Source organism: Zootoca vivipara, chromosome 13, assembly GCF_965207765.1.
Source record: "Zootoca vivipara chromosome 13, rZooViv2.hap1.1, whole genome shotgun sequence".
Lineage (NCBI taxonomy): Eukaryota > Metazoa > Chordata > Lepidosauria > Squamata > Lacertidae > Zootoca > Zootoca vivipara.
Genome location: NC_142596.1, coordinates 45,192,164 through 45,213,498, shown reverse-complemented (window position 1 = coordinate 45,213,498; position 21,335 = coordinate 45,192,164). Strand labels below are relative to the sequence as shown.

Sequence of the window (21,335 nt, the reverse complement as noted above, 5' to 3'; positions counted from 1 at the left end):
ACTGGAACACCAATGCTTTTTATAAACATCACTGTGTCTATCAAAGCTACAGCCCCCCCCTTCTTATTCACTTCCTTTTAGCCTTGCAGGGCCACCTTAGTCAAATTGAATCCTCTGCACCCTCATTAAATCGCCAATAGAACTGTTAATGCGATCCCTGAATGCCCATTAACAACTCCCACTGAATAACAATAGGGTGAATAGGGTGGACCTTGCCTGAAGGGATATTCTGCTCCATTGTCTTAACTGCTTAAGTACTGGTAGCCACTTTGCTTTATTTATTTGATGTGTTTTTGTTACAGCTGTGTTCCCGCCCCCAGCAAGTGGAGAGCTGCTCTTGCTAAAGCAAAGCCCTTTCCACTTCAGTTTTTGGAGGGGCAAAGTATTGGTTATGGTCTGTAAAATACAATAATTTTTTGCTTCTAGGGGGGGGCAGCTGCCCCCTCCTGCCCCCCCCTGTCTACACCCATGGTAATCTTAAAAGATTACAAAAGGGGTGGAGATAGGGAAGTGATGATCATAATGATGCTGTGGCTTGGCCAGTATTAACCTTATTATTTAGACAAGCTTTTGGTGCAGTGACTTAATTTCTTCTTTCCACCCTGCGGTGCATTTGGGGTTGTTTCCCACTACAGATCCTGTTCCTCTGAGGTTATATTTACCTAATTCTAAGACCTGCTAAGCAACAGATGGTTGTTATTACATCCTCAGTATGTAAAACCACAGAATTCAAAGAGGGAGTACTTTCTCTTTACCGTGACATATGTATATGTATGTATGCATGGTTTCGATCCATGTCTCAGAAGACAATGGAGGAGTGTGATCCTGGGGGAGAAGTCAAACTTTTTGGAAGGATGCAGTGCCTGCTGAGGCTGTACACACTGATATATGTGGCTGATAAATGTATGTATCATGTGCATATATATGTTTGTGTAGGGTTGCCATATTTCAAAAAGTTACATTTCTGACACCTGCAAAGTAGCTGAGCTTTTTTGGGGGGGGACAATCCCAAATATATGTAATATATAATATATATGCTGCTGCTGTAGAGACTGAAATATGCAGCTGATAATTGTATATATTTCGTGTGTGCGCGCGCGTGTGTGTACACACACACACACACATCATGATCATCATCATCTGAAGAATCTTTATTTGCATCAGCCAATAAACAATAAAGAGCAGACCAAGGGGGCCTGCTGCAGCCCAGAGGGGCCTACTCCGAGCAAGGCGCCCGTGGACCGCTACGCGGCCTCCTCCCCCGGCCCTCGCCGTCTGTCAGAGGCCCCCACCGGGGCCTTCGCCTCACGGGCAGAGAGAGGCGGGCGAGGGCCAGGGAGGAGCAGGAGGGCGCGCCTAGGCCGGCGCTCTGAGGCGGCCTCTCCCTCGCCGCCCCCGACCGCTCCGCCCAATCAGCGCTGGCCCGGCTCGGCCGGCGGCTCCTCCTCCTCCCCGGCAGACTCTTCCTTTCCCTCGAAGCCGGAGCTGCCGCCGCCGAGCCAGGCAGAGCTTTCGCCGGCCAGGCTGGGCAAGCCCCGACACCGACGCCCGCCATGGACGTCCTCCAGCGGCTCTGCAGGGGCCCGGCCGGCTCCGAGCCCTTCTGGGTGAGAGTGTGGGGTGGGGGAGAGAGAGAGATGGGGCAGCATCCCTGGACCCAGAGGCCGGGCTTTGTGGGGCGCTCGGGGGAGGCGAAGCCCCTTTGTGTGCGCCGCCTCCACCCTCAGCAACTGGGATTCAGTGGGGAAACTGGGAGGGTGGGGGGACGACGACAAAGACACCCGCCCCCTATATTTTCTCTTTCCTCCCCTTTCGAGGTGCATCTCTCCCTCCCCCGGTTTTATTTCTCAATTGGTTTATTATAGAGCTTGGAAAAGGTGCAAGCATTTGGGGGGGGGGTGTGTGTGTTCTTTTTTTCCCTGATAAATTTTTATTTTATTGGTGGGTGGGTGTTTAAAGGCAAGCAGCAGCGAGGAGGGAAAGCGACAATGTTTGGGGCATTTTTAGCCTTCCTCCCAAAGAGTTGAGGAGAGGTGGTTGTTTTCTGTGTGAACTCTGTGCATGGTCTGGGGAAAGGGAGGTCTTTCTCCTGGCAGCTGTGAACTGCTGCCCCCAAGACCTACAGAGGAAAGGCGGTATGCAGATTGAACAGGCCAATAAAGAATTGGGGAGGTCCACTTCTTTTGCCAGGCTGCGCAGTTAAACTATGGAACTCGCTGCCACAAGCTGTGGCAAATGGGGATTGGAAAAATTTGCAGGGGGTCAAGCCGGCAATAGCTGCTAGCCATAATGGTGGCTGGTGCTGCTTCAAGGCTCGGAGGCGCCATGCGACTGAATATTGCTCCCTTGGGTTACAATTATGTCCTGCTTGTGGGCTATTGGGTTTTCTGGTTGATCCCTGTGGTAAATGGGATGCTGGACTTCGTATATTCTTAACCTGACTAGAGGAGTAACTCCCCATTGAGCACACAGCAGGGCCTGCTTATGAGTAAGCATATTTAGGATTTGCGCTGCTAGGCAGCCACCCTTCACACTCCTTAACCCGGGAGTAAGCACAGTTGCATATGCTTCTGAGTCATGTGTGTGCATTTTGGGCTCCGTTACTGTTTTTCTGCTGTCTGCTCTAGTCTGTAATTTACACACAGAGTATGTCTGCACAGTGGAATGGTAAGCATGTTTACAGTACTTTGAAGCAAGTCCCATGGAGCTCAATGGGGCATACTCCCAGGTGAGTGTGCATGGGATCATAGTCTTTCAAATAAGTGGGCTTAACAAATTCCGTTTAAAGTTGCATTAGAACAGCCAGCAGTCCCCCAGCTCCCTTCATTGCCATTAATAGACTCCGTTAAACTCATTCGAAGATCCCTCTATTGCAGGGGGTTGGACTACATGACCCACATGGCCCCTTCCAACTCTACAATTCTATCATGTTGCCAACTGCCCACTGAATGCAACCAGGAGCAAAGAAATCAGGTTTGCACCTGCTCTGCTTTTGCCTGCACACATTCAGGATCCTCAGGTGTTCCCCTGGCCTGCTTCTAAACGTGGAACGGTTTTCATAAAGCAGAAAAAGGGAGAAGGCTTTGCAACATGTCTGTTTTTTAAAGTATCTGTTGGATCTGCTTTCCTGGGACTGGCCGCCTGGCAGTTGCTATTGTGGCTGATCTCTCGTTCATCTTTTGTAGAAGTGTTTGCTTTTGTGCTGGTGTCATGTTTAACATGTCACATGGAAGCTGTACATTTCAGACAACATGTTTTTACCCTCTTGCAAAACTTCAGAAGACGCCCTGAACTTCTTTTGCATTCCAATTTCTTTTTCTTGTTCTGAAGTGGCTTCTATCTTTAATGTGGTTAGGGTTGTGTTTGTTACGAATATGTTACACACACACACACAAACTGTGCACACCAACAGCTTATATAACAGGCCCACACCTAAGAGATTGTAATGTTGGAGCACAGGGCAAGGAAGTGGTAAATGCTGCTGTCTTAACTGCTGTTGCTTTTCTAAAAACAAAAACGTGTTTTTGCTGACTTCTGTATCTGTTCATTTGGATTTAATTTCTGTTTGTAGAAGCTACTGTACTTAGGCTGCAATCTTGTGTACATTTAAGAAGAAATAAGCTACAGTACATTGAACTCCATGAACTCAGACTTTCTTCTGAGTAGACTTGTAGGTTTGCATTGCAAGTGGAAGTTGCTTTGTTTCTGACATATATTTGTTGGCACACGTGTTTTAGAGCGTATTCGACACTTGGGGGCAAATACTTTTACTTTTCTGCTCTGTACTGCAATAATGAGCCTTAATGCTCTTAAGTGATGCAGGTATGTGAAGTGGCATGACTCCAGTGCGGTGAAAGTTTGCATGGAGAAATTATGTCTCATCATGACTTTCTCTTTAGAATTTCGTAACCAGTGAAAGCTGGAGGTAGTTGGTTTTACCTGGTTCTTGTCATTCGTGTATTGGACATTAATAAAGTGGCTTTATTATTAAATAAAGGGGGCCTTATTTGCTTAAAAGTATTTATGCTGCATAATTTTTGTAAGCTGCTTTGAGGATTTTTTTTAAAAAACAAGCAAGCAGCGGTATATAAATTGCATGAAAAAAATGAGTAAAAAAAGAATTTTCAGAAACCTCTAAGCAGTCTAAAATAACAAAACTCTGTAATTAAAACAAAAATTACAACCTAAAACCAGTAAGTAGCAGTATGAAAAGGAAATACAGTAAAACAGAAATTCAGAAGATTCAAACACTTGAAACAGAGTCCTGTCTTTTTGAAAAATTAATTTATTAAACACATTAAAAACATAACATACAAAAAAGCAAAAAACAAACTAATCGTACTTTAGATACTTCTAGATAGTTATTACAGTATACATAATTGAATTGTCAAGAATCTAAACTAAATGTGTATTATATGTTGTTGTTGTTGTTGTTCAGTCGTTTAGTCGTGTCCGACTCTTCGTGACCCCATGGACCAGAGCACGCCAGGCACTCCTGTCTTCCACTGCCTCCCGCAGTTTGGTCAGACTCATGTTCGTAGCTTCGAGAACACTGTCCAGCCATCTTGTCCTCTGTCGTCCCCTTTTCCTAGTGCCCTCAATCTTTCCCAGCATCAGGGTCTTTTCCAAGGAGTCTTCTCTTCCCATGAGGTGGCCTCTTCTCATGAGTATTGGAGCCTCAGCTTCAGGATCTGTCCTTCCAGTGACGCGAGCACTCAGGGCTGATTTCCTTCAGAATGGATAGGTTTGATCTTCTTGCAGTCCATGGGACTCTCAAGAGTCTCCTCCAGCACCACAATTCAAAAGCATCCATTCTTCGGCGATCAGCCTTCTTTATGGTCCAGCTCTCACTTCCATACATCACTACTGGGAAAACCATAGCTTTAACTATACGGACCTTTGTCGGCAAGGTGATGTCTCTGCTTTTTACGATGCTGTCTAGGTTTGTCATTGCTTTTCTCCCAAGAAGCAGGCGCCTTTTAATTTCATGACTGCTGTCACCATCTGCAGTGGTCATGGAACCCAAGAAAATAAAATCTCTCACTGCCTCCATTTCTTCCCCTTCTATTTGCCAGGAGGTGATGGGACCAGTGGCCATGATCTTATTTTTTTTTTTTGATGTTGAGCTTCAGACCATATTTTGTGCTCTCCTCTTTCACCCTCATTAAAAGGTTCTTTAATTCCTCCTCAAAGTTGTGTCATCAGCATAGCTGAGGTTGTTGATATTTCTTCCGGCAATCTTAATTCCGGCTTGGGATTCATCCAGTCCAGCCTTTCTCATGATGAATTCTGCATACAAGTTAAATAAGCAGGGAGACAATCAGGGTGGATAAAAATCAATGATTTTTTTTTAAAAAAATAAAGAAATCTGAATTTTTCATTTAAATCGTTTTTTAAATAAAATGCTTTTTGAGGAAAATATATTACCATCCAAAGGTTATTCCATCATGAAATAAAGATTAGTTTTTTAATTATGTAGAATAAGGTTGTATATGTTTTGGGTGCATCCCTGCCCTGAGGTGCTTACAATCGCTAAGCCAATAAATAGGTGCTTGCTCTCCTGACTGGGTAAAGAACCAGCAGCTTTGAAGTCTCACTTAGCTGCCCTTGTAAAGTCAGGATAAGTTGTAGCTTGCTATTTTTGCCAAAGGTTTGTGACTAATGAAGGACTTCTGAAGGTTGGAACGCCTTGGTGGAGCCCTGGTAACTGGACCCACTGGCTGGGAAATAGTTATTGCACAAGCCCGAAGTAGCAGTGGAGACTTGCTGAAAGGGAGGTTCCCTGTGGAGACTCTTAGATTTTCCTAGAGGGCTCTTCTTGTGTGTTCTACCTTGCTTGCTATGGCAGTGTTGGTATTACTGGAGGAAAGCATGTCTTAAATCAAATTCCAGATGTGAGCGGCTAAACAAAATTGGTAAGGGGTGTGTGTGCAATGTTAGAAATTAGCCAGGCACCAGGTGCATTTTGCGACAGGAGTGGGTCCAATTGCGACCACGCGAAGATCTCTGGGTGCCAGGTTGGCAGCTGACATCTCCATCTGGCTGGCCCCTCCAGCCTTCTTAAGCAGGTCAGCAGAAGAGCTTATTTATTGACTTTATATCCCACCTTTTTCTCCAAGGAGTATATGGTTCACACACACATCCCTCAGTTAATCCCTCCAACAGCCCTGTGAGGTAGGTCAAGAGCAGGCTTCCTCAAACTCTGACCTCCAGATGTTTTTTGGCCTACAACTCCCATGATCCCTAGCTACCAGGACAAGTGGTCAGGGATGATGGGAATTGTAGTCCCAAAACAGCTGGAGGGCCAAGTTTGGCCATCACTGCTCTAACCACTGCACCACACTGGCTTCCTAGAATACTTCTGCTATGAGGCAGCTCTATAAATAAAGTAGGTAAATAGATATGGGGGAAACAAAATGTCACTTAGAGAAGGATCTGAAATATTTTCCTTGAAGCTTGAATTTGTTTTGCAGTCGTACCTTGGTTGCCGAACGCCTTGGAACTCGTACGTTTCGGCTCCCAGACAATCGAAAACCAGAAGTAAGTGTTCTGGTTTTTGAACGATTTTCGGAAGCCGAACGTCCGGCGCAGCTTCTGATTGGCTGCAGGGAGCTCCCCCTCAGCTAATCGGAAGCCGTGCCTTGGTTTTCTAATGGACTCCCGGAACGGATTCTGTTCGAGAACCAAGGTATGACCTTTGATGTTTTAACATGTTGTAAACCGCTTTGGGACTTTTTTCTTTAAAATATAAAGCAGAATAGAAATGAAATGAATAAGAATAAGAAATTTCATTGAGGGGGAAACAGTGCCTATACATTCCATTGCGGCACCAGTAACCCAGGTTTAATTTGGCCTGGCACCTGGGGAATTTCTAACACTGCTTCCCACTAGTAATCTGCTGTTTGCATTCTTGTACCTGCTGTGATTTTGGTGGGGATTTGTGGGTTCCTAGTTCCAATGTAAGGTAAAGGTAAAGGGACCCCTGACCATTAGGTCCAGTCGCAGATGACTCTGGGATTGCAGCGCTCATCTCGCTTTACTGGCTGAGGGAGCTGGCGTACAGCTTCTGGGTCATGTGGCCAGAATGACTAAGCCGCTTCTGGCGAACCAGAGCAGTGCACGGAAACGCCATTTACCTTCCTGCCGGAGCGGTACCTGTTTATCTACTTGCACTTCATGCTTTTGAACTGCTAAGTTGGCAGGAGCAGGGACTGAACAACGGGAGCTCACCCCGTCGTGGGGATTCGAACCAGCGACCTTCTGATCGGCAAGCCCTAGGCTCTGTGGTTTAACCCACAGCTCCACCCACATCCCAATGTAGTTCCAATGTAGAGCTGCAGTATTATGTACTCTAGACTAGAAAATATAGGCCTGCTTAAGCCAGTTAGATGAGCATGTTGTGGCACAAGTTGTGTCATTCTGCTCAGCCTCACGGTGAGTGCTTTTTCCCCTTTTATAAATGCTTAGGGGTACTCTCATTTTCCTACTCATATGGAAATACTGCCCCTCAACGAGGCCAAACTTAGATTCACAAAATGTTTAGGGGTATGTGTACCCCTGTGTCCCCCCAGAAGAAAGCACTGCTCAGGGTAACTATTAGTGTGCCAAGGGCCCAAAGCATTCATAGACAGAGGGGGCTGCCTGTTGTGCCTCTGTGTGACTCCCTACTCTGGTCTTCCTTTCTGTGTGCCTCCATTTGGGACAGGTAATTCTGCCTGCAGCTTACATCCCGTGTGTTTGGATAATTCAGTCACTGCTGATGCAGACAGCGAAACGATCTGTTCTCTGTGGAGGCTACCTGTTGCCTCTCTGTAGCAATTGCTGGTTTCAGATTGCCTCCATCTGGTTAGAAGGCATCCTTCAGACAGGTGACTCTTGCAGAGAGAGGGAAGGTGGGCCTATCTGCAGGTGGAGATTTCTTAGTCTTCCACACAAGTTAATTGTTTCAGGTGTAAGAAGAGCATGTCTCTAACACTGATTCGCGAAACACATAGAGGCCTTGAAGTTTCAAGAATGCAGTCTTTGGAAGAAGCCTTTCAACACTGAGTTGGCTGTGGGCAGAAAGAAAGGGAGTTTATTGTTTGTTGAAGGTCATGCTAAGTCCCTGCTAAGTTTCCTTTCTCTTAGTTTTTAGCAAAAGTTTCCATCAGTGCAGTATGCAAAGTCCGGTGTATCTAGTTTTCAATATGTGTAATGTCCCTTTCTTTATACTATAGTAACTGATTGAACATCATGCGCTCTCCGTCTCGCTTCTGCTTTTGGCTTTTTTCCAGAGTTTGACAAGAAAGCCGAAACCTTTACCCCGTTCCATTTAAGTCCTGCCTTGGTGGCCTTAATTAAAAGAGCAATTACTGTTTTCTGATTCTGCTGTTTTGCCAGCTAACTTGTAGTTGTTCTAGTAATGGTTGAAAAGAGAATGGCTTTGTCCTGTTTCTCTTTAGGAATGGAGCTGTGTGGCTGATTGTAACAGCCTGAGTTTCCAGCGCAAACGGATAATTCACCTAAACAGGCTCAATTGAAACAAATCTGAGCTGCAAAAGAGCAAAACTCAAACCTCTTAGTGTTCTTCCCTTCCTACCAGATTATCTCCCCACGTATCATGGCTTGCCATCACAGTTTTGGAAATTATAGCTGAACTGCTGGGATTGCGAATAGGGCCAATGGTTAAATCAATAAACACCTCTTCTTTAATAACAGTGAAAGTTAATATACATATGGGGATATGTGCCAGGCATGTAGGATTATTATAAGTTATGCAAGTATATTGGAGGCTGAACAGTAGTTATGACTGGTGTTTATTTATGGCAAGAAAGATGATTAATTGGAGCAAATGTGTCATTTCTCTAGAACAGGGCAGTCCAACTTGTCATACCAATTGGGCCGCAAGAGTTATTCAACACAGAACTCTTGGGCCACACGCTGAATTTAATTTCCCCATCGTAAATTAAAAGTGTTCACAATATATTTCATATATACCATTAATATATTTAAATATTTAAATATATGAATTTTTAAAATATTAAACAGAATTAATACACAGACAGATGGTAAGGGGAGAAAGGCGTTATGCTGGCCATATAGCCGGGATAGCTCAGTTTGTTAGAGCGTGGTGCTGATAACACTGGGGCTGCAGGTTCGATCCCCGCATGGGACAGCTGCATATTTCTGCATTGCGTTGGGTTGGACTAGATGATCCTCAGGGTCCCTTCCAATTCTACAATTCTGTTATTCAGGCAATGGTTTTTTCCACTTGCCTTGCCCCACCCTCTAGCCCTAGGAGCCTGCAGAAGGGAACTGCTGCCGCAGGCATTAGGTATATGTGTTGTTGATTTTTTGAAGAACTGAATAGTGTGGAAGATTATGAGTCATGAGGATGGTGAGCGTGTTTGTAAGAATTCTTCGTTAACTTTTGGTTGCTGTTTGTTAAAGCTGTTAATGCTGCTTTATAGATTATGAATGCTATGAATCTTATAATACGACTTTTATTGTAATTTTGGCATTCAGCTTTTTTGCTAGTTGTTTTGTAAATAGTGTTTTATAGATTGTAATCATTTTACTGGTGATTTCTTAATTATTCTATATGGTTTATGTTGTAGTTGTGATGTTATATTAGGTTATTGTTGCTTATTGTTTGTAAGCCGGTTTGCGATTCACGTGAATGAAAAGTGACATGGAAATAAAATCAATCAATCAATCAATCAATGACGCACACACACACACACAAAAATATAATTTTAAGGCTCTAAGATGTTTTTCCTTGAATGTTGCCAAGGGCCCCCCAAACAGGCCTTGCGGGCTGGACCACCCATCTCTAGAGCTTTTGCTTTTGTTGAAACTGCCAAATTCCAAATTCCATTTAACGGATTGACTTCTATCCGTCTCTGCTAGAGAATATTTTTACTCCTCAAGATACCCTCTTCGCTTCTCCCTGGTATTGCTAGTTATATTTATGTTGCCCTTCCTTCAAGGAGCTCATAGGGATGCATAAGAAAACCCCTCTGCATTTTATCTTTATTTGCACCCTGCTCAGGTAGGACTAAGAGACAAGAGATTGGTCCAAGGTCACCTGGTGCGTTTCATGGCTGAGTGGAGATTTGAACCGGGTTCTCCCTGGTTGTACTCTTAATACTCTAACCACTATCCCTTCTCTGGTAAGCCTTGCAAGCTTCAGTGGTTGAACAGGTTTCTCATAGGCAGAGAGCCCTGGTTGCATTTGAACCTCCTTTTCCCCAAAGTGGGAGCACGAGGCACATATTGCTTGTGGGACTCCCAGAGGCATCTAATCGGCCACTTTAGGAATGGGATGTAGGCCTTGGTTCAATCCAGAACAGCTCTTTTTATGGATTTAGCACCCTCTTTACAACCTTTGCAGCCATTCTCCTGCATTTTACCTTGTATTCAGATAAGGTGCTGAATTTTTGTATGCTTTTCTGCCTCCGCCCCACAGGGAGATCGGAAGCTTTTGCTTCCATTTTCAGTAAGCAGCAGTTTAGTATTTTGTCTGAACCCTAAACTGTGGTTAATCTTAACTATGGTTTGCTGTTAGCTGGTTTCAATAAAACATACCGGTACTAAAGAATTGCCACATTTGTCTGGGTTTGGATATACAGTGTAGTGGTATACTTCAGTTAATTTAAAGATAGAAGCGAGTTGTTTTTTTATGATCTTCCCATGACTCCTCCTTTCATGCAGCACCAGACTTTCTACCCAACTCATCTTATTTTTGTTTTGTTTCCATGGCTTAGTCAGTGCTTTTTTCTGCAGATATTCATAACTCATGATTATGATGAACGCTATGCAAGGAGAACTCAAGTTTGGAACTGTTATTGCACAGTACTTGATTTTTATTTTATTTTATTTTTTACTGTGGCATAAAAATGCTTGGGCTGTGTTTAGGACAAGACTGTTCTGCTTTTTTTGAAGTCGTGCAGGAAACATCTCTTCCTGCCGCGAGAAACTGCGCATAGCAAAATTCTACCTTTTGCACAGCTGTTGGAAGGAAAACGAGGCCCTCCTGTCTTGCTTGACATCCCTGAAAAGAGACTGCTGTTTAAAGGGCTGCAGTTTGTTCCAGTAACCCGCTGAAATAAAACGGGAGAGAAAAACTGTTTACTCTGCATTTGTGTGACCGACGCTGCAGCAATCCGTTTGAGGACCTGCTGCTTCTCTTTGGGCTTTAAATGCTGAGAGGGTGCCTTCCATGCTCGCTGGTGGGCCCTGTAGCCTTCTGACTCTGGCTAATCAATAGCACCGCTGTCAAAGCTGATCTGGACATTTCTCGTGTGTTTTTGGGCTGCTGATCTGGTGCTCTCCCCATGAATGCCATTTGCAGGAGGGGAAACGAGAGAGGGGGGGGAGGCATTGTTTGAAAAAGGCCAGTGCTTTTAATATGTGGCACTACACACAGTACGTAGAGGCAACTCTGCTGTAAGTTACATTTGAGGAAAGCTTATTGTCCGCATTCTCCTTGCAACGTACAGTTTTTGTTTTGTGGGGTTTCCCCCGCCCACCCCCCGTGCCTTTCATACACCCAGTAAATCTTGCCCTTAAAACAAGCTGTTGTTTCATCAGTTGCTTGGCTTTTACAACTAAGTCGCTCTTGGGTTCACAACTCCAGTACACCATGACCCTTTCTCTAGGTATTTCCCTTTTTTCCTGTCCCAAAAGGTGCCATAAATCAGGACACTTCATGGAATTTCCATTCTGCTCAGAAGAGAGGAACTGTGTCCACTGTGTAAAGTGAACTGGGTCCACTGTACACTGTACAGCCAATGTGTCAGTATCTTTATTTTCACAATGTCTTTTACTTGTTTTCTCCAGTAAACGAATTCCCTTGTGCTTCTGAATTGGGCAGGCTGATTTCAAATCTGTTTTATAATATAACTGCAGGGCTTAATGATGCATGACGCGGATAACAGTGTGATTGCTCGTATTTTGAGATAAGTGAGTTGCTCTGTTAATATGTCCTAATAACCTTGCAGAAACAGATCTGGCCGGATCAGATCAGATAATAATGTTTGACGACGTAGTCGATGGTTGCTGCAAAGTACATACATGCAGACTTTCTGATAGTGACTTTTCTGTGTCCAGTGTCTGATTATGGAAAAAAAAATGTAGCTTACTAATTCAGGTTATATTTGTCTTCAAAGGATTAAAATTCTAGAAATACCTGTTGCGGTCTCCAGTGGTGTACACTTCTGTGGGCGGGTGAACAGTAATATTAATTGACTGTTAAGTGTTTTGAACTCTGAACGGGCTGCTTTGCTTTGTCCTCCTTTTTGGCCTGCTGTTTTCACCCGACATTGCTCATCTTTTCGAGCCTCTTTGTAGCAACTTGCTTGCTCTTTTCTCTTTCCTTTAGTTAAAACTGCGGGATCTTTCAATTTGGTGCTAGGAACACAGCAAAGAAAAAGCAAAGGAACAGTCACAAAGGTTGTTTTGAGTTGCTGTTTGGGGTAAAATGCATGCAGCAGGTGTTCATTGATTTGCAGAGATAGATTTTTCAGGTGTTTTCTTCCCAGAAGACCTGGTTGAATTGCCAGTGGCTGTAATTACCTGCAGGGTTTTTGCAGGGAGGGACAGCATTGTTTGGCATAGGGATGGCACAGCCAGCCGTGAAGTAGCAGCATATTATAGTAATTTCATTTTTGATGCGTTGCATCTCGTTGCACAGTTAAGTCATAGAAAATACCTGTAGAAGAAGTTGGTGGGAAGGTGTGTATGGTTTTCTCAAGATGATCAAGGTTTTTTTGGATATGCCCTCAGATGACCTTTAAGATGACTCTGTTCAGCTGAGGATTCCTCCTTGGGGAACCTTTCCACAAGTCACCTACCTGTTACTTGTTGCTTCTGCTCCCCCCAAATATAACGGGGGTCAGAAGGGACCTGCTTTAAGAGTCGGTGTTTGTTTAGCTCTCGGGGTCCATCCCAGGTCATGGTATTTTAATAGTTCACAATGTCAGAGGTGGAGAAATATACCAAACTCATCCCACTTGAATAATCTGCTTTGTATCCTTTGCCAAATAAAAACATTAGTGCCTAGCAAAGCACCGGCACTAGCTAATTAAGGCCACGCTTGCACAAGCAGCAGATAAGGTGGCAAGTCTGTTTCTGGGCAGTTATCCCTTCAGGCTGCAAGTGGGAGTTTATGGCTGGATGTTTCCATGTGAAGAAAATTCCCTTTATGTAGATAATCAGCTTGTTAAGAAAGCTAATCTAGAACTGTCCTCTCCATGAAATTCTTATTTTCTCTCTCTGGGATTTTTCTTTTTTCTTTTTAAATATATATTTCCACCCAAATTTTGGATGAAGCAACATTGCTATGTGATTTCTGCTATGTGATTTCTGCAGCAGAACAGAGAAATGGGCTTCCCAGGTTGATGAGCTCCATGTACCCCTCACTTCCCACTAGATCAGGCATCCCCAAACTGCAGTCCTTCAGATGTTTTGATCTACAACTCCCATGATCCCTAGCTAACAGGACCAGTGGTCAGGGATGATGGGAATTGTAGTCCAAAACATCTGGAGCCCAAGTTTGGGGATGCCTGCACTAGATCATGTGCAGAAGCTGCCTTCTTGACCGTTGGAACCACTATTGGTCTTGTCTGCTCAATCCACTGGAGCTTGTCTTGACATGCAGGGGAAGTCCCTAACTCACTGAGGATTTGAGACCCATTGGGACCCCTCCCCTGGTTTAGCCAGCCAGTCAAAGCCATTTCCCGGAACATGGCTGCTGTTGCCTGCTGACAGCTTCTATGAGCCACAGCTGAGAGCTGAGTGCAGGGTGGGGACCAAAGGTGGCCAAACTACCCCCACAAAGAGCACATGTCCCCCCCCACCTGAGGTACTACCCCTCCCCTAACACCCCATACACAAAATGTTCATGGACTGAGGCTCTAGTCTACTTCAACTCTCATCAACCCAGCCAACGTGGCCAATAGTCCTGGACCATGGGTAGCCAATGTGCCCTCTAGATGTTGCTGAACTTCAACTCCCATCAGCCCCAGCCAGCTTTAGCCAATGGCCAGTGATGATGGGAGCTGCAGTCCAGCAACACTTTGCAGGGCCCATCCTTGAAAGCTTCTGCCATAATGAGTCTGTTGCAACCAGACTGCTGCTGTTTTTGATGTCTTTCCAAGGGATGGAAAAGCAGGTGTTGACCCTAAGCTCATCCTTTAAATGTGTGAGTTACCGGATTATTGCGGGATTGACGGTGCGTGCAACTGCCCTAGAAGGCTGGAGTACTGCTAATGCTAGCGGAAGTGGTGTGAAAGCTTCAATATCTCTGGAGGGCTCAGGAAAAGGCAGGAAGGGCGTCTGCCTCGTCTTCCTTATGTTAATTTTTAAAGTAAGATCTTGGGGGGGACACACACACATCCTTTTGCACCCTCAATAAGCTTCCCAGATTGAAAAGGCAGGTGCTCAAAAGTCAGGCATAGGCTGGGGTTGAAAGATGCCTTGCTATATTCAGCCCCTGGAAAGGTTATTCGAGGCTTCACTCAGTGCCGGGTTCACCCAGGGTCACCCACCACCAAAAAAAGTGAACTGTCATGCCTTCACCCCTCCTCTACTTTCCAGAGGCTCCTGTTAACATCTGCAGAGCTGTCAACAAAGGAGTGCAGATTCAGGTCATGCAAAAAACGGCTTCTTTCCATTGCCCCATTGTGCAAATATAGTCCCTTGCATTTGGCCTGCATTTGACTTTTTTTAAGCTCTGAGCATTCCTGTCTTTAAAAATCTTCCCCTGCTTCCTCATTTAACAAAGTATTTGGTTTTCCCCTCCCCTTTTATATAATTGCTGCAATCACATAAGCTTGGGTGTGCTTATTCTGTGAGAAGGGAGCTAACATTCTGGCTTATCCCCCCCCCCCCCCCGTGGATGAATTAATGGGTTGTATCCTATCTTAGTCCTACTCAGTCGACCTGGCTAACTTAGGTCTGTTGACTTCAGTGAATCTGAGTTGAACTTGGCTGGACAAACTGGTTTTATTCTCTACTTGATCTCTGGAATTTTTGTTCAGACCAGGATTTCCTTTTCCCAACAGGGCAAAGGGGGGGGGGGGAGCTTGATGGCAAGAAGGTGAAATTGGAATACAACAGAACCAACTGTCTTAAAGCTAAGTGTTGATACGCTCTGTAACGTAAGCTCTGTGTTGCATCACAAATCCTGCAAGGAATGCTGTAGGCGTGGGATAGCAATAGCCAAGCAGCCTTCGCTGCAGAAGACATGCGGTTAGGGGAGTGAAATTCTATACACGCTTGTAAGTCCTGTTGAACATGATGGGATTTATTTCAATGTATGCGTTCTTGGGATCAGGCTGGAAAGCATGTGAGCACAGCACCAACCATGCAGTGCAGACTTAACAAAAGCCGCAAGGTACTTTGTAGTCCTCGTCCGATGACTGAACTACAATTCTCCACTTAAACCAAAAGCAGAGCTGTCACCCAAAACCTGTGTGTTTGTATAGAGATTATGAAAGCTGTCAGGCTGTATGAGTCACTGAAAAGGTGGAGATATGAGCCCTGATTTCCGAGAAGAATAAACTCTGTCCTCATTGCACAGAGGTGATCCTTAAATGCCTTTTGCTAGATGTGCTACGAAACTCTGAAATAGTTTTAGAGTTGTTGTGTGTGTTTTGTAATGGTGCTGAAATAGCACACTGTTATTTTGCGTCATTTATATACTCCCCTCCTCAGGTTCACCAAGAATTTGGAATTTCTAAGCAGAGAGCAGGAGAATGGGGGAGCTAGGTGGCTGAAGTGTTGGGAACTTGCAGAATATGTACCTCTTCATCCAGGCTTTTCAGGGTGGCTGATTTTGTTTTGACCACCTGGAATTGATGAATTGCCACCCCCTGTGCTGTCCTTTGGTCTGATTTTAATTTTTAATTTTTCAGACATTGTTTTCTTTGTGTTCAACCCTGGGATTGCACACAATTAAAAAAAAAATCGAATAGATATGGACAGCCATGAGTAAAGGACAAGGAGTTGCATCGGGCACTGAATCCCTTGCTTTCTGTCAGTACATCTCAGTCCCCATCTTTGGGCACCAAATTCCATGCATGGGGACAAGGCAGGAGACCATTCTACACTGCAGACACAGACATCATGTCCGGAACCCTTGTCTTTTTTCATTTGGGAAGGTTTCGTGTACCTTCTTTACCCTGGCTTATAGACGCCTCAGAAGGTGTTTCCATGAAAAACAGGAGTGTGTGTCGTGAACTGCTCTTTGATCTTCGGATGATGGGTGGTATACAAATTAAATTTTTGATCCAACTTCCCATTTCCTTTGGAAGGTACTTCCTCTATTCTCACCGTCCCTCCTTCAGTTACTGTTGGCTTGCTGCTCAGTTGGGTGGGAGCCTTTTAATCTTTTGTTTTTACCATTAAAATAGCTTTCCCTTTGCCCACGCTCTGCTCATAATTAAAAATAGCCAGCAAATCTCTCTCACAGGGTTTTGGAGGGGCTACTGGGAGAGCTAAGCTAATCTCGTTAGGGCATTTCTGGCATTGCTGTGAAGTAATCGGATGCTGTGTCATTACAAGTGCCAAAAACTCAGTGGGTGCAATCTGGAAGGCGCTTTTTTTTTGCTGGGCGTCCTCCCCTTGCTGAAATGAGGCTGGTGCTGTGAAATTCCTTGCAGCCTCTCGGAATGCTGGAAGGACCCACAATATTGAATTTGATAGGCTTCATAGAGAGCAGAGCTGCTTACAGGTGAAATCTTGCAGGGTAGGAAGCAGTTTTATTATTACAGGGTTGCTGAACTGAGTTGGCTAGAATCTTGATAATATCTGTTACTGCCAATTTGATTAGCACTCTGAAGCGGCTTCTAGGTGTGCTTTTGAAGATGCCAGTGTACATTTGAAGATGGGACGTGGGTGGCACTGTGGTCTAAACCACTGAGCCTCTTGGGCTTGCCAATCAGAAGGTCGGCAGTTCGAATCCCTGCGACAAGGTGAGCTCCCGTTGCTCTGTCACAGCTCCTGCCAACCTAGCAGTTCGAAAGCCAGTGCAAGTAGATGAATAGGTACCACTGCGGTGGGAAGGTAAACGACGTTTTTGTGTGCTCTGGCTTCCGTCACGGTGTCCCGTTGCACCAGAAGCAGTTTAGTCATGCTGGCCACATGTCCCCGAAAGCTGTCTGTGGACAAACGCCAGCTCCCTCGGCCTGAAAGCGAGATGAGCGCCACAACCCCATAGTCGCCTTTGACTGGACTTAACTGTCCAGGGGTCCTTTACCTTTTTTTTTTTTGAAGATGCAGGATGGCTTTCCCCATGGAATGCACAAACGCCAACACCACCCTTCCCCAACTTGGTGACCTCTGGATGTGTTGAGATTACAATTCCCTGCAACCCTGACCATTTATTGGCTAGGGAAATTGGGTGTTGGGCCCAAACGTCTGAAGGGAACAGGTTAGGGAAGGCTGGTCTAAGCTTTGGCATCCAGGTACATACATCCATAAGAACATAAAAAGTGCCTGCTGGATCGGGCCAATGGCCCATCTGTTCCCACATTTGGGTAGTCATCATGGCTACACAGATGCTAATGGATCCGGACACAGGAACATTCTTCCCCTCCTGTGGTTTCCAGCAAGGGGTATTCAGAAGCGTCTTGTTTCTGGCCTTGGAGGCAGAGCATCACCATCATAGCTCCTCCACATGTTTGTCCAGTACTCTTTTAAAGTCATCCAAATTTGGGGCCATCACTGCCTCCTGCGAGTGAGAGCTCCATAGTTTATGCATTGCCTAAATAAGTATTTTCTTTTATCCCTCTCGACTCACCCAGTGTTCAGCTTCGTTGCATGTCCACGAGTTCTAGCGTTATGAGAGAGGAAGAGGGGACAGACTTCTTTTCTGTCTGCTACTGTTCTGTGCCATGCACAATTTAATCCACCTCTGTTGTGTCTCCTCTTATTCACATCTGCAACCATTCCTTGGAGGGGAGCCGCTCCATCCCCTTGATCACTTCCCCTTGATCACTTTGGTTGCCCTTCTCTGAACCTTTCCCAACTCTGACAAATATCCCTTTTGAGGCGAGGCAACCAGGGAAATGGTGTGAATTGCCATTTGCCCGAGTGGCTGCGACAAGTCAGGATCATTCTGTAGATTACCCAGGAGGAAAGCTTTGCAAAACTCTTTCTTTTACCTTTTTTTGGAGAACAGCTGTAGATCAACAACAGAGCACCTGCTTTGCCTGCAGAACAGCACAGGTTTGTTTCCTGGCAACCCTACGTAGGGCTGGGAGAGATTGCTGCCTGAAACCCTGGGGAGATGCTGCCAGTCAGTGTTGACTGTACTGAGCTAGATGGGCCAATAAGCCCACTTGTGTTGTTGATTGTTGTTGCTGTTTTTAAGCGACAAAATAACTCACTTTGTGAGTGGAGCAGTGAACTTTTAGGTCAGTGTTTGGAGACTTGACTTGCACGTGACTGGAGGAGCATGATGTTTCTGAGTTGGCATGAGCCAGCCAGACAGGAAAACCACCAAGCAAAGGGCTTGGTACAAGCACCGTCTCAACAATACAGCAGGTGACCCTGTTGCACCCAGTTTGTCTGGCCTCAGGCTAATGAGACTGAGGAACAGGAAGTGAGCAGAGGAGCCTCCCTTACAGGTTTTCTTGCCCAAAGACCGTGTCTGGTCTCAGTAACTTCGCCTCGATGCTCCTTGCCTGTTACATCAGAAACGCGAGAGTTAAAAACTGGCTTTCAGAAACGGAAAACAAGCCTGGCTTCCAAATTCTTCCTCTGTTTCCCGAGCAGCAGTGATAGCATCAGTCCTGAGTAAAGTTACAGCATCTCAGTAAAATCTAATCTCTTTGGTGGGGGGGGGGGATCTTGTCATTTGTTGACAAGAGTATTGCAGGCAATACAAAGCAGCAAACAGCATAAATAGATGAGCATTGGTACAGCAGTATCAGTAAACAGTAAGCAATATAAATTTGTCAATCGATAGAAGCAAAAGCCGTAGCAGACAAAACTAGCCATGTGTAACAATAACAGTAAAGGTATAAACAGCACATGAAATACAGTTATATAATATGTAGTTTCAAGTATAAATAGAGCCAGAGCGAGCTTAAATAAAGCAACAGAAAAGCAGTAAACACCTCCCCAGAAACACACAACCACCCACTTGCAAGGAAATGTAGTCCCATGTCTCCAGCAAAGGTCCAGGCAAGGAAATAAAAACCTCCCCTCCGATTGAAATAGAAAGGAGAATTGAAAAGAAACATAGGAAGCTGGCTTGTAAGAGCTCATTGGTTCATTTAGCTTATCTCTACACTGACAGGCAGGGGCTCTCTGGGGGTTCAGACAGGGAGGAAGCAGGCCAATGCTAACTTAGTTACATAAATATATCTGCTAACAAGGAGATTCACCTTCTCCTGACAGCACCTTTTTTTACCTTGATCACCTACAAGGAAGGCAGCTATTCACTGGTTCAGCTCTTTCACTTCCTCGCGTTCCCATGCTGGAAAGAAAATCTTCAGTGCTTTTTGGGCTTCCTCTTTGCCCTTCAGCCGTTAAAGGCATACATACCCTACTAAGTAACATTGCTTATCAGCACAACCGAATCCTCAATGTATTTACTTTCATTGACCTTTCAATGTCACTGCACGGGAATAACGCTACTGATTTGTATTACTGTTGTTGTTTATTTGGCGGCAATCAATCGGTCGATTCATAAAACTTTTGCCCAAATGGCATTCCTGAGATAGCGCAGTCGGTAGAGCGTGAGGCTCTTGATCTCAGGGTTGTGGGTTCGAGTCCCACTTTGGGCAAAAGATTCCTGCATTTCACGGGGTTGGACCAGATGAGCTTCATGGTCCCTTCCAACTATGATTCTATCCTGCCTTTTGATGTGAAGGCCCTCCAGGTGGCCTGCAAGAAGCAGGAACAGAGGAGACTGCCTTATGCAGAGGCAAACCATAGTCCCATGTAGCTTAGTATTGTCTGCACTGACTGGCAGCAGCTCTCCAGGGTTACAGGCAGGGAACATTTACAGCCCCACCTGGAGATGCTGAGGATTAAACCTGGGGCCTGCTGCATACGCTTCAGGTTAAGTACAGACTTCCGGAACCAATTGTGTTTGTAAACCAAGGTACCACTGTACTCTACAGCAGGGCTGGCCAACTCCCAAGAGACTGCGATCTACTCACAGAGCTAAAGACTGCCAGTGATCTACCCTATTTTGGGGGGTTCAGGTCAAAGTTGTTGGGCTTTTTAAATGAAGGTTAGCCCTGTTTCTTGGGGTTCAGGTAAAGGTTGTTGAGCTTCTTTGGGGGGAGCCAGTGATCTGCCAGTGATCTACCACAGACGCCCAGTGATCTACCGATAGATCACGATCTACCTGTTGGACATGCCTGCTCTACAGCGTTCCAACCCTTTCCCTTCTTTTCTCAGGACTTGAATGTAACATGGCACACCGAGAACCCAGACTTCACCAAGTGCTTTCAGAAAACCGTCCTCACCTGGATCCCTTGCATTTACCTCTGGGCTTGCTTCCCAATCTACTTCGTGTACCTCCACCGCCATGACAGGGGATACATCCAAATGTCGCATCTCAACAAAGCCAAAACAGTAAGTGGCGCATGCATGCTCTGATGAAAATAGGGACGTCCCATTCCATAATGATAATTTTACTAGCTATACCCCACTCATCTTACTGGGTTGCAGCAGCTGCTCTGGGCATCGTCCAACATATATAAAAGCATAATAAAACATTGAACATTTTAAAAAAACGTCCCTATACAGGAATGTTTTCAGATGGCTGGGGTGTGTGTGGATAACTTCATACCCTCCAACATTTATCCAATGAAAATAGGGGCATCCTAAGGAAAAGCAGGACATTCCGGGATCAAATCAGAAACTGGGATGGCTTCTCTTAAGTCCCTGGAAAATAGGGACACTTGGAGGGTCTGCATGATATATATGAAAGCTAAAGTCTTCAGAATCAACCAGCCCAGTCCATGTTTCATGAGCACTATTTATCTGAAAACAATCTTTTTTTTTCCTGTTTCAGGCCTTGGGCCTCTTATTGTGGATAGTCTGCTGGGCAGATCTTTTCTACTCTTTCTGGGAAAGAAGTCACAACATTTTCCGAGCTCCTGTTTTTTTAGTCAGCCCTACAATTTTGGGCATAACAATGGTGAGTGAAAATGATGTTTTATTCTTCTGCAGCTTCATTTTAGCAGCAGAACTTGTTTTGTTTGTAACCAAGGACAATGGGGATAGCTAAAACGAGCCGTTTCCACCAATAGGAAATCTCATTATGCTTGTGTCCTGATTGTAAATCCCAGCACTAGCTTGTTGCTGCCTTGGTGCAGCCTTACCAGATCGGA

The 21,335-nt window shown here is 45.1% G+C and overlaps 1 protein-coding gene across 4 annotated transcripts in view; it reads left to right on the top strand.

Moving 5' to 3' along the window:
- The first annotated feature begins 1,454 nt into the window (after positions 1 to 1,454).
- LOC118092540 (multidrug resistance-associated protein 1) overlaps positions 1,455 to 21,335 on the top strand; it is a 74,588-nt gene continuing 54,707 nt past the window's right edge. For 2 of the 4 annotated variants that reach the window (XM_035130680.3, XM_088657352.1), the window contains exons 1-3: positions 1,455 to 1,607; positions 20,398 to 20,574; positions 21,017 to 21,142. In XM_035130680.3, the coding sequence (XP_034986571.2) occupies positions 1,554 to 1,607; positions 20,398 to 20,574; positions 21,017 to 21,142 (357 nt within the window). In that variant the 5' untranslated portion in view covers positions 1,455 to 1,553. The remainder of the gene's footprint in view (positions 1,608 to 20,397; positions 20,575 to 21,016; positions 21,143 to 21,335) is intronic. The other 2 variants (XM_088657354.1, XM_088657353.1) reach the window with 1 other exon arrangement.